General features: G+C 37.9%; 1 protein-coding gene across 1 annotated transcript in view; it reads right to left on the bottom strand.

The window, feature by feature from the left end:
• Positions 1-9,180: 9,180 nt before the first annotated feature.
• Positions 9,181-13,901, bottom strand: part of CHN1 (chimerin 1) — a 49,580-nt gene continuing 44,859 nt past the window's right edge. The window contains exon 12 of the mRNA XM_072418367.1: positions 9,181-12,148. Within this exon, the coding sequence (XP_072274468.1) occupies positions 11,977-12,148 (172 nt within the window). The 3' untranslated portion in view covers positions 9,181-11,976. The remainder of the gene's footprint in view (positions 12,149-13,901) is intronic.

The raw sequence follows: 13,901 nt of genomic DNA on the forward strand, positions 1-13,901 counted from the left end.
AGACATCCCTTATCAGAGAACCAGACATGATATATGCTATAAATCTGAGCAGAACTGTGCAGGTCAGGAATCGTGATTACAGCTTGGGGTACCAATAGAAGTTACCTTCCACATTTCTATCTTGACTTACCCTAAAATTTATACAAAGTAGACTTAGGTAACTGCAGTCCTGAAACTACAGGAACTATGAACCCCAATAAACACTGCATTTTACCTTTACTGCTTTTCGTAATGAAATTTAGTGATGTCTATCTAAAAAAAAAAAATTCAGAAGCTTGACTGACAAGTCCCTGCATAAACTGCCTCTCCAAATCCAAATGTATTGAAAAGGTCAATAGCTACCATAGAAAGCCAGGGAAGGTGGGGGAGGTGGTCCATTTCATATTGTTGCCAAGAAAAGAGAGAACTATGTTGGCAGCATATTTTATATCCTGTAGGGTGCACTAAAAATAATTATTATAAAACAGTAGATGGAACAGCAATTAAAAAAGAATTGTTGGAAAGTTGCAAGTTATATTTTCTACGAAAGAATCAAGACACTCACTCTTCTTGCAAGAAGAATTGCTGACTTGTACTATACAGGCACCTAATATAAAAATGTAACAAGTAGGTCAGCTACATGTTTTGTTTGCTGACAAAAGTGCAATAATAATGCATGCATGTGTTAAAAAGTGACAATCACATTAGTCCAAGAGGGGGACAGGGAGGGTCTAGTTTACCAAAGTAAACCTGGAATGGATTTTCTAAAAATCATTTACTGGTATTTGGAAATGGTTTTAATCCTGGACTAAATTTATTCCAGGTTTGCTAGATCACTCAGGATTGATTATTTAATCCAGTCCTGGAGAGCTCATGGTAAAACCACCAAGTTTTATTTTAGTCAAAGCTACAGATGAAAAAATATTACTTTACAATATCATTGTAAGGCTTCTAATTATTGGGTTGATTTGTTTTTAAAATAGCTTTATTACAGAATAAGTAGTCTGCGAAGAAGCCTGAGACCTATGATAGAATCATACATTTTTATGTTAATATTTAATACACTGTTATTTCATTATATTAAGAGATTTACAATTATTTCAGTAATGACATACAATGCAATGAAAGGGAGAGGGATTAAAAAAAAAGACAAAGACAATCTCTCTTGGAAAGTAAAATTGCCTGCCTGTCCTGTATGTAGTTAGTAGTTATAGTATTGCAAGGCTTTTAGTTGTATACCATTTATAATGATGGCACATGAATACACAAGTTCACAGGTGTCAACTGTATTGAGTACAGCCACTCCTACTTTTTCTGCCTTTTGATTCAGTATTTAGGTGAACAAGAAAACATTTATTGGTACTGACTGCAGATTGATTTATTGATTACCTTTTACCATCCAAAATATGTATTTCAGTCTAGGAAAATGCCATAACTATTCCTAACTGTGCTGACACCAGGGCTCCATTCTCTGTAACTTCTTTGCTACTGCTCCAATGAAAAAAAAATCAACAAGGATGGATGTAGCCCTTTGTAGGACCTTTTTGCAGTCGGTTTTGAACTCTATTTCCAACCCAATGAGACAGAGTGGAGAGAGCAGAGTGTGAGAAAGAGGACCAGGTTTGTGTGCTCTGGGAATAGAAGAAATCAGCTGGGGAGAAATCCACCAGGTATCAGGGAGCATCCATGTGAATTGAGGGTGGTCATGGGCACTAGATCCAGCCCTTCATTAGACTAATATACAACAACAGCAGCCACATGACCCATCGGGGGTTCTCCCATCTACGTGTGATGTTGCAGAGTCAATGACAAAACTGTCATCTGGGACATCAGTGTGCTGAGTGGCCTGTTAACTGTCTACATTAAGCTTAGGATCTATTAGGTTGGATCTATTAGGTTGGATCTATTAGGTTGAGGGTACCACTTTGTCAAGACCAATTTTTACATTTTGTGTGGAATGTCTCAGATTATTTTTTTCGCTGTTTTTTTGTGTTCATCCAGTTCCAACAATTTTCTGGGAGGTGGTGCAATTTTCAGTGTAAATTTTCTGACATAAATGCAAGGGTGCCAAATATTTTTGGCCATTATTGTATTAATGGAACACACAAGAGCACTTCCCCCCTGCTGTAAATGCCCTGTACATTTAGATGCATTGCATAGTCTGAAAAAAGCAATGCTTAAGATAAAATTCAAATGCATTTTGTCATGTGTACAGGCATAATAATGGCCCTTTCAAAAATAAATCCTCAAATGTAATGCACCAAACCACTTGTATAAATGTGCATTGGTGGTGCATTTGAAGTTCCACGCCTTAAAAAGCAAAGACACAGCTCCATAGTTAAAGCAGACCTAAACTCTGCACAGCGCGAGATCGGGTGACGTATCAAGAAGGCAAGAAGAAGACCCAAGAAAAGACAGAAGATTGCCCTCTGCGTCTGGACGAAGAATTCCAGGATAATGTGGGAGCAGATAAATTTACATTTTTTTATTTTTAGTTCCACTTTAAGGCTTTACACACCCCTGAATATGCATTGTTTTATCTTTTTATGCTGGGTGCACACCTGCCTATTAAAATATTTAGGGTTACTTATAAATTGCAAATTACAAACTGCCTGTAGATTTCATCTAGCACAGGGAAATATTTATCATCCCAATGTTTAATAATAGTTAATGTTGCTTTGTTAATTTACCAGAAGATGGCAGCATTGCAATAAAAGAAGTAACCATAGTGTAATATTAATGAGAACAAATTTTACATTTCTTTAATTTTGGTAAACTCCATGCAACCCAGTAATGCCAACTGATTCCCATGAGAATTAGGCTGCGTACACATGCTTATGATTTTTGATGATCGTCTCCAGTGTCAAAACGATCGCTGTACACTCAGTGCCATTCTCTTTTATGGAGAGTGAATGGAGGAGTGAGCAGAACCCCCGCTGAGCTCTCTTCCTTTCACTTGTATTGCGGTTGTTCATCTTCTGTGGTTCATGAAGCCATCAGGATGGATCCATGAATGATGTCGGGCAGCCTCTGTGCACATATCAGATTCTTGTCCTAGACGAGCACCACCGTTCATATTGGGCGAGGATTATCTGACATTATCTGACATGTGTACATAGTCTTAGTCTAAAGCTGCGTACACACCTGCAATTTTTCTCGTTGGAAAGGATCTTTCACGATTTTTACATTTTGTGTGGAATGTCTCAGATTATTTTTTTCGCTGTTTTTTTGTGTTCATCCAGTTCCAACAATTTTCTGGGAGGTGGTGCAATTTTCAGTGTAAATTTTCTGACATAAATGCAAGGGTGCCAAATATTTTTGGCCATTATTGTATTAATGGAACACACAAGAGCACTTCCCCCCTGCTGTAAATGCCCTGTACATTTAGATGCATTGCATAGTCTGAAAAAAGCAATGCTTAAGATAAAATTCAAATGCATTTTGTCATGTGTACAGGCATAATAATGGCCCTTTCAAAAATAAATCCTCAAATGTAATGCACCAAACCACTTGTATAAATGTGCATTGGTGGTGCATTTGAAGTTCCACGCCTTAAAAAGCAAAGACACAGCTCCATAGTTAAAGCAGACCTAAACTCTGCACAGCGCGAGATCGGGTGACGTATCAAGAAGGCAAGAAGAAGACCCAAGAAAAGACAGAAGATTGCCCTCTGCGTCTGGACGAAGAATTCCAGGATAATGTGGGAGCAGATAAATTTACATTTTTTTATTTTTAGTTCCACTTTAAGGCTTTACACACCCCTGAATATGCATTGTTTTATCTTTTTATGCTGGGTGCACACCTGCCTATTAAAATATTTAGGGTTACTTATAAATTGCAAATTACAAACTGCCTGTAGATTTCATCTAGCACAGGGAAATATTTATCATCCCAATGTTTAATAATAGTTAATGTTGCTTTGTTAATTTACCAGAAGATGGCAGCATTGCAATAAAAGAAGTAACCATAGTGTAATATTAATGAGAACAAATTTTACATTTCTTTAATTTTGGTAAACTCCATGCAACCCAGTAATGCCAACTGATTCCCATGAGAATTAGGCTGCGTACACATGCTTATGATTTTTGATGATCGTCTCCAGTGTCAAAACGATCGCTGTACACTCAGTGCCATTCTCTTTTATGGAGAGTGAATGGAGGAGTGAGCAGAACCCCCGCTGAGCTCTCTTCCTTTCACTTGTATTGCGGTTGTTCATCTTCTGTGGTTCATGAAGCCATCAGGATGGATCCATGAATGATGTCGGGCAGCCTCTGTGCACATATCAGATTCTTGTCCTAGACGAGCACCACCGTTCATATTGGGCGAGGATTATCTGACATTATCTGACGTGTGTACATAGTCTTAGTCTTAGGCACTTCATAAATTATTGCTTGTAGGGATCAGCTGGTAAAACACTGCTGAAAAGTGCTCACATAACCAAGTCCTAAGTATAAGTCACCCTCCACTTAGACAAAAAATGGCTTTGTAGGGCTACTTAATGGGAAAAAATGTAATAAAATGTCAGTGAAGTAGATTTAAGTGCAGGCAGAATCTTAAGTGCCTGACTTTTTTAATTTATATATATGGCCAAGCTAAAGCAATTACTGCTTAATTATCAATTATTTATCATACAAAGCCTAAGAAGGCACATATGGTATATTAATTAAATAAAAAAGAATAGATCATACTTGGCAATGAAGGCAGGACGTGAAATAAAATTTCCAGAAGAGCTGAACTAAATAATGAATTAGAATGATTAGAAAATGCAAAAGGAATTATAGGTTTGTATTTATTGGAAGACATCCAAAGTGAAAGAGTACAACTGAAAAGAAAAAGTAACTGATCCAGGAACAGAGAGATTTTACAGACTGGGCATTTAAACTGAAGGCTTTATTAAAAAATTACATTATATAGTTACAAAATTAGGTGGGGAAAAGTCCAACCACCAGAAAAATGAAATATATTTTTGCGTTTGAGACACCCAGGTCAAATTGTTGCTATGTGTAAGCTAACTCGACAATTACTAATTCTTCTGATTGAGTAAAAGTCTCAGGTAGGAATGCAAAAAGTTGCAGCAAGCAAGTTCCCTGTTGATAATTTTAATTACCAGTGCTATGGTAGAGGTGTTTTATATTTAGAGTTGTACTATAGATGTATTGCAGTCACAAGGGAGTAATATAAATAAACTGAAATCCTGCATATACAGAACTCTAAACACAAAGTTGATCCAGAGGAAGGTAAAAAATTCTCATAGTACATGCTGCGATTTGCTCCCACAGTGGATGCCCCTTAGGCGGTCAGATATTTCCAGGATCAACAATTTGTTTTTTCTGAAATTTTTTTTTATATCCCATTATATTCTGTTTTCTTTTTAAATTTTCAGCCAAGCTGATGACAACTATTTCCCAAGGGAGCCTATTTCACATTTTCACGGCTTATGATTTGAAAAAGCTTTTCTGTGGGTGGAGGTTAAAACTTTTTATTTAGATGAAAAGATTGTCCATGTCATTTGCAATAACATTGAAGTGAACAAAATCACATTAGAAAATCAGAATAAAAAAAATGTTTAAAAAAATAAATTGAGACATCAGAAGGATGTGGTTAGTTTCCATTACATCAATGCTGAGTGTCTGGTCAGTCAACAGATGACTTCAAAAAATGGAATTTGTTCAGATCTATTAGGATGTAAATCCACGTACAATGCTTTATTTTTTTTTTTTTTTACAGTATTCCTGTGTCGCCGGATCATTCGCTGCCGGTAGCACAATGATGTCAGGGCCATGGAGAAAAACCGGTGGGCTTAAGCTGGAGCAATGAGCCTCCAAAAAACCCATTAGAGAAATAATGGAATATCAGCATTGTTTGCTCATTTTTATCAGCTTACTGGAAAAAGCGCACACTTCACCAAAAAAAATCAACCGCAAAAAAGAACAAATATTATTGTCAGCTTCCTATTGAGGACTTCAGCATGTTTAATTTTATTTCCATCAATTAGGCTTTAGTAAATATTTATTTAAAGGAAGGTGATCCCTGACACGGCTTATTGCTAATCACTTCTTATGGCACATTAGTAAAGATAATTCTGATTGCAAATCAAGTGTATGTCGCCATAAAAATAACATTATAACAACCTTAAAAAAGAAACAAACTGATAACATAAATTTAAATATTTTCAAACGTTCTGTCACTTGCATGTTGGGCACACAGCTGTCTGTTTTAAAGTTTTTAAAACAGTCAACACATCCTTATACCTATGTAAATCCATGCAAGTAAATACATTTAGACCTTGTGACATAAGAGCAGATTCCCTCATTCCGCCTTCGAGTGACCATCTGGTAAGGTTGTGCCTTTAAGGCAAATGATTATTTTCATGTCTATCCACCTCAATGCACAATTTGGTGTAGAATCCAGGTGTATATCCAGATGTGAATAATGGGAGGAATAAAAGGTGCAGAGCTTAGTGGGTTAAATAAATTATCAAAATAGGAGTGGCTATGGTCTTAAATTTCAGTGGATATCCCTAAATGTCACAATGTATCCAGAAACATTGTAAATGTAGGCGCTTGCTAGTGGCTGAGATTTAGGGCTCTATCAGTTCCGTAACTCCAAGGCATGCCACGCGACGGAGAAGCACCCCGCCATCACAGCGGGATCGTGAGATCGCGGCTGGAGCGCGGAGATAAGGTAAGGGGGACCCGCTTTTTGCAATTTTTCCCACCCCGAGTCACACTCGGGAATACCCCTAGGGGGGTTAAAAGTGAGACATTGAACATCCAGGAATGATTTATAGTCTCTCTAGTCTTGTGTGTGTTCCCCTATGTTTGGAGTGAGCGTGTGCAGGACCTGTAGAGCACACGCTCACTGCGAACATAGGGGAACACACACACACACTTGTGTTCATTGCAAGGGACAGTAGGGCCAGTTTGACAGCTTCCCTTCCTTCCACCTTTGGTAGTTACTAACAATTGCAATGCATACAGCAGCCATGCTCTGGCCTAGTTGTCACACATTAGGTCTGATTTATTAATGCTCTCCAATGCTGGAGAGAATACATTTTCATCAGTGAAGCTGGGTAATCCAGCAAACCTGAAAGGATTCAAAATATTTGCTAACAAATAGCAAATGAAAGAAATCCATTCCAGGTTGCTGGATCACCCAGCTTAACTGATAAAAGTGTATCCTCTCACTGCAGATTACCGTTTTTGTCTTCTCTTCTTCTTATTTTCTTCATTTAACAATTTTAATAACAATTTCATGTTTATGGGTTTTGCAATGAAATCTAAACGTTGAAAGAAAGTTTTAAAAATGCCTTTCCCAGACTGTTCTTTAAACTTTGCAGAGCCAATTGTAAGGAGGCATAACAACAGCTCTCCATACCCAGAGCCACCGGAATTACAGAACGTGGAAACACCGTCCTGCAACACAAGGCATGGAACACCATTTTCCAGGTCCATGTAGGGCCATTTATTCTGGTTGTCAGTTTCCTATGCCTGAAATGTACACAGTTCACAATGTTTTCTGCCTTCTCTACCTCTCTTCACACAACACTACCTCTAATGCCTCCCTGATGATGTACAGTTGACAATCGAAAATTTGATCATCGATAATCCGTTTCCTTGCATGAATTTCAGATTGCATTTTCAATACAGGGACTGCAGTACACTGTTTGACCAGTGATGCTTTGATGGCGCTGTTCTGCAGAAACAGCTGTTAGGTCTACACTAAATACATGCTGAGACGTCCCTGCTGCCTGCTGTCTGGAACTGTGCCAGATGTCCATGGGTGCTGCGGGAGGAAGGCTGGCTTGTGTATGGAGGTAAGTATAACTTTTAAAAATCTTGAATTTTTGAAAATCTAGCACTCCTCGGGTCCCGAGGTTGCTGGATTTTTGAATGTCAACTGTACGTCACCACCATGGCGTTGTCCTACTGAATCCGGAGTAGAAGGAAGGATGGTCTAATTCTGCAGGGACAGTATATTCCCCTGAAGCAATAGACTTTTAATTTGATAAGCACAACCGTATCAACCGAGATGGATTGTCCAGAGATCAAATTTGTCCCACAATAACAAAATGTGTTGCAGATATTCAGAATGAATCTAGGCAAAGGGAACAGCATCAAAAGGAGGGTACCATTAGACCCTGGCACTCATGCCAAAGAATCTGAAAGTTCTTCTGCATTTTAGATTGAGATGCGCCTAGTATTAGAACCAAATCTCTTAAGGAATGACAGCGCTTGCAGGTTAGGGATCGACTGTAACTGTCAATTGGAGATTGACCTTCTTAGGCCATACAGATCATCTTTTTAAAGGAACACAGGCCATTTAGACACGATAAAGTAAAATCACAGCCAGGATTGGGTGCAGGGTAATCCACAAGAAAGAATAGCAATTTAGAAAGACCTTTAACAGCTCCCTATTCAGGTACTTAAAGGCAGGTGCATCATCTACAGGTATGGTAGACGTTGCTGGATAGTGTAAACAGGCAACATAACTAATATAAAGCTAACAAGTGCTTAAGGTAGCCAACAACTTGTTAGGGAGTTATCTTATTAAAATAATAACAGTTTGAAATGTGGTTGTACATGAAAAGCAATCTTAGGAAAAAAAAGGCCCAAGACTGGAAACAGCACTGATAGAGGCATGTCATCATCTAGTTGCAGAGTGGCATGTGCTTTATCAAAAGGGCTAATACCGTTTACTTTATTTTGGTCCCTGCTCAATATTTTTCAGTGTGTCCAATCTTCTTAAGAAGGCAGTACCCAAAGAATCAAGGCAGCACTAAATCCAAAAAATAAAAATTGCTACCTAGCAGGGCGATACAGCCTCTGCAATAAAATAACCGTACCTGCCATATTGCAATTTTTTTAATTGAATTCACCTGGTTCTTGCTCCAGTGCGGGCGCCACCACATTTTTCTCTTCCCGAAGTTGAGACTTTGGCCATCTTGATTTGCCAGGCAGCCTCAGGGGAAGTCAGGATCTGAGTTCCTGATCAAGACCTGCCTGATCCCTGTTTTTTAAAGTGGTTCTTTAAGACTTCCTGTGAGTCTTAGATGACAAAACCTTTGGCCAGTTTTTAGAAAGCTGGCCTCTGGATTTGTAAGAACTAATAGTTTTGTGTTAATGTGTGTCTGACATAATACTCCTACAGAAGTGATTTAATAGATCCTATCTTTGTTGTGTGTCCCATTTTACATTGAAATTTTTGGTCAAAGAAAACACAAGCCAGAATGTTTTCTAAAACCTAGGTTTAATAAATTAATAGGTGCATGCCTGATGAAAAAACACAATAAAAATGCAGCAACAGCTGCCATCACCATGTCAAAGTGTCAGTAAACATTATAAAACTTCACGTCCTTGATTTCAGAGAAAAAACAAATTATTCAAACAATGCAACACAAATCGGGCAACAGTATAAAAAAAAAAAAAAAAAAAAAAATCATCAAAGGAGAAATAAAGAGTGCAATACAAATGTTATTAAGGATAAGAACCGTTTCACAAAATCATTATCCTAATCGGATTATGCAGAACATAAAAGGCAGAACCACAATCTCATTCCAGGAGAAAAAACATGCTGATTTACAGTCACGACCCGTTTAGCTAGAAGAACTCTCCGACAAAAACGGAGACATACATGCAGTCATTTACAAGTCTGGTTACACTGTAAACACGCAGTAGTAATGACACAGCATGGACATTACTACTTTTACGATAAAATTGATTGCCACAGTTAAAACAATATAAAAACTGCTTCTGGTCTGTGTACACATAAAGCAATATTAAATTATACCCTTAGCTTTAGCACAGTGAAGGCAGTCATTTTGTTGGCTGGATCAGTATGTACATGAGAGAGAACGGTGGATTGGGTTCATGGACTTCAGGGTAAAAAAATAAGCAAATGTCCAAATTATTTTAGGTGCTGCTTCCTTTAATTTTAGCCCATTAGTCTCTGATCCTGGTGTTCTTTGATTCGAAACATCCAACTTATCATGAATGGTCTAAATCAGCATACCAGAGCATCTTGAAATTTGAGGTTTCCAGTTTACTCCAGTAAAAATAAAGAAATATGCAGGGCCCTGGTGGTTCCTTTTGTTAAAGGACAGCAATGTTTGAAATCACTTCAGGTAGACTTGTTTGTGATGTGCATTTGATCATCAGTCATTCATTTTAAATATAAAAATTATAAATAATGTTTGTTTGATAGACTGAAAAAACAGCCTAAACTACCTAATACAATTTAATTCTATTTCAACCACTGTGCCCATGATCCTTTAAAATGCAGAATCCAAATGCACATGTGCACAAACCCCAAAGAGACTGGGTTTGAGCAGAGAAAAATAATCATATTATTGTTATTTTTTCTGTGTGACAGCACCATGGATCTTACAACTGAAATATAGAGCACAGATTTCCCAGCAGCATAAACCAGATGCGTAGTACATATGTTCATGAACATGTATTCAGCCACAGCACTTGCCTAGGTCTAGATCATTTGACATTTTGGAAACTGAAAAAGCAAGTGTTCGCTTTACATGTTGTGCTTCCAGTTTTGTCAGATAGGACAAAAAAAGTGTAAAAAATGCAAATAAATTAATTTTTGTACCCACCAAAGTCCACTTCAGAACCAAAGAGTACAATGTAGATTAATTAATGTCTGCAATTTAAATTGTGGAAATAACTGCCAACTCTGTTGGCAAATATATTGGCGATATACTGGTCACCTGACCCAGTTCCCTGCTTGTATCAGTGAGCCTTTACTTACCAAATTTGTCACGGTTGTGGATCAGCAGTTTTTCTTGGTAGAGCAGTGTTCTCCCCAGCCCATTTTAGCCTTGCACCCAGCACTTTTCAGAACCCACCCTGCTGTTTTTGGGTGGTTACAGTACAGGGGCCATTACCCGACTACAACTTTTTCCACCCAGCTTAACAAAATTTCTGGTGAGAAAACTGGTGTATTATAAAGTAAAAAACACTACCTTCTATGTTTATGTTTCACCAGTGAAAGTAAAGCCAGACAGGTGAGAATGACATAAAGATGCCAAAAGCCCTCCACTAAATGTAGGTCTGGGAATAAAAAAAAGGCAGAATTAATGAACCATATAACACACTTCTGCTGCTACTCTATGGACCGGAGTGAGGCCTACTTAAATAAGAGAAGATATCACTATCACAAATCTAAAATAGTAGGTATTTCTTTATTTATAGGGCAAGTCATGAAAATTAAGCTGTATCTGTGCATCTTGCATGTGGGCCAGCAGTTATTTTATTAGATATTAGAAATATCTAATTATCTGCATCCACTACCCTAAAGAATCAACCCTTTAGTTTGATTTGTGATGAGGTAGCAGATACCGTTTGTTCCACAAACACTCTACTGTGCTACTAATGTTTCAAGGAATATTCGTATTGTTTGAGGTTCTCATTTAGCTAGTAACTAACATCACTCAGGCTTAAAGTGCACAAACATGAAAATCTTTCTTTTCTAGGTGTCTCAGATTCCTGTAGGTCTTATGAATTAAAGTTTCTTAAAGATGAAGTATGTTGTCCATATCAGCCTATCATTTGCTCGATCATGTTTTTACCGCAGGTTGGAATAGTGATGCAGGGAGCCCAAACATTCTACTATTTTAATGGCACCCCAAAATACAGGACTCTTCACAATAGTATGTATGATAAATGGCTTAGCTGATCATCAGAGGACTCCAAAAATGACTAGGACCTCAAACACAAACAAAGTATTCATTTTAAAAAGTAAAGAAGTTAATTGGCTGCCATAGGCAATGCAGACTTTTCATTCTTCAGACACTTCTACGTTATGGTGGCAGGCGTGTCATCCATTATTTGTTTCTCTCATGAACAATGAACCAGTCACAAAATGGCTGCCGATTCAACATGTAGGCACAATTCAAAAAAGGAGGTTGGCCAGAAAGGTTTGCTAATCTTCGCAGCAAAACAATCCTTCATTTTTCGGAATACAGTTTGTGTATTTTTTTCTTGTTCAAAATAAAATGTCCTCATTTTTAATTAACATTTCCACCACCAGTCTCTGATAACGGATGTCATTTAGTGCTGCCATGGCATCTAGCTCTGGTGCCCGCATGAGAGTTGGTCCAAACACTATGCCAAGGTTTTCTGCGTTCATTAAATTGTCCTTCTCATGAAGAGTTACCCTGCAGGGAATACAAAATTACATCTCATTATACTTGCTGCGCATCTAAATGAAGGGTTATCTGTAGGGCATTGCAGGCAAACCTAACATGCAAATAACCCCCTCATGCCCCCCAAAGCATTGTATACGTCAGTTTGAGTTTATCGCAGGCTGTGACATTATTCAATGGGAAGGTCCTATTATGTGTTGCTAGGACACTGGCTCATTTCTATCTAAGTTATGGCTAAAGGGCTTGTGAGCACAGGAAGCAGAGGCAGTCTGGCAGCAGGAGACGGAGAGGCCATTTTGTATGGCAGGTCTGTGTTAATTAGAAGTGCCACGCTAAAATGAAGTGTGCTGCTACTAAATAGAGTCTACGTTTTGCACTATAGCAAATTAATAGTGGCCTTAGGTGCCTTAGTAACTAATGTAAAACTGTAACTACATTTCTGAAGGTGTGGGTTCTACTGAATGCGATGGGATTTCTAGGAGGGATTATGGGCAGCCGACAACATAGTCAATACAAGAGGTTTGTTAACAAAATCCTGAATTGTGAAGATACTGAAAAATAAACATTCCCCCAACACTACCTAATCATTTATTGCCTAACCAGATGCTTTCTTTGAGATAGATGCCATCATTTGTCCTTCTCCAAAATAAGCTCAGCCACACAAGGGAGTTAGACTATTAGAATGAGGAGTTCATACAAAAGGACAGACAACAAAGGCCGGTCTTGGAGTTTTTTTTGCTGATAAGCAATTTAGTCAGATCCAGAAATGTTACATAGTAGGTAGGTTGAAAAAAGACATAAAAAAGACAAGTTTAACCACTAGGGAAATAAACATATCCCGGATATAAAAACCTATGGACAAAGTTGGTCCAGAGGAGGGGAAAAAAAAAAAACCCTGGTACAATTTGCTCCTACAAAAAAAATTTCCTTCCTGATTCCATGAGGCAATTCGATGTTCCCTGGATTAACAGTCTAAGGTTATCTATCTGTTTTGCCAACTTGATTACATGTTTAGGAACAGTACTGGTTTATGCCAGGCCAGAGATCTCTTGTTGCTGGGAAGTTGCTGCCAGAGCCAGGTTCACAAATGCAACATCATGGCTCTTACTGCAACTGAAAAAAAATGCAGTACAACTGTTTCCCAGAATGGATGGAAAGCTTCCAAAAAATCCCTAAACCTCTAACAATTATAAAACTCCTTGAATATTTAAAAAAATTATACAAAATATGGTTAATGTGATAGAAACGCCAATAATACTATGAACCCATGAATGTGTGATGCATTAAAGGGTTTTGCTATCCAATTATAAATTGCCAAATTATCAGTGCCCAAAACCTGCATTAAAATCTGTGACCCAAAATGAAATTTTGTGCATTTTTCAAAGTTGAAGGAGCTTATTTGTCTAAGTGGATAGTGCCTAAAAGTGGATATTTATCCAATCTGAAAAGGATTTTTTGATGGGATGGGAATAGATGGAGGCAATGTTCTTTATGTGCTAATCATTGGAATACCAAAGATTTCAGTTCTTCAAACTGAACCACCAAGGTAAATTGGGCTCATGTAAAAAAAATGCATTTGTAGATGTGTAATGTAAAATAGGTAATTTTATTTCAATAATTGCATTGGCTAATTCTGTTATCTTGTCTGCAGCACATCCTCTGGAGTGGGTCTGCTTTAAATGATAAAGAAAAGGGATTACGGTGACTGTATCACGTAGCGCAGCATGACCAATTGGCATCTAATGTTTCTGGCAAGGAGAAAACC

The sequence above is a fragment of the Pyxicephalus adspersus genome, chromosome 7 (assembly GCF_032062135.1).
Source record: "Pyxicephalus adspersus chromosome 7, UCB_Pads_2.0, whole genome shotgun sequence".
In the NCBI taxonomy this organism is placed as follows: domain Eukaryota; kingdom Metazoa; phylum Chordata; class Amphibia; order Anura; family Pyxicephalidae; genus Pyxicephalus; species Pyxicephalus adspersus.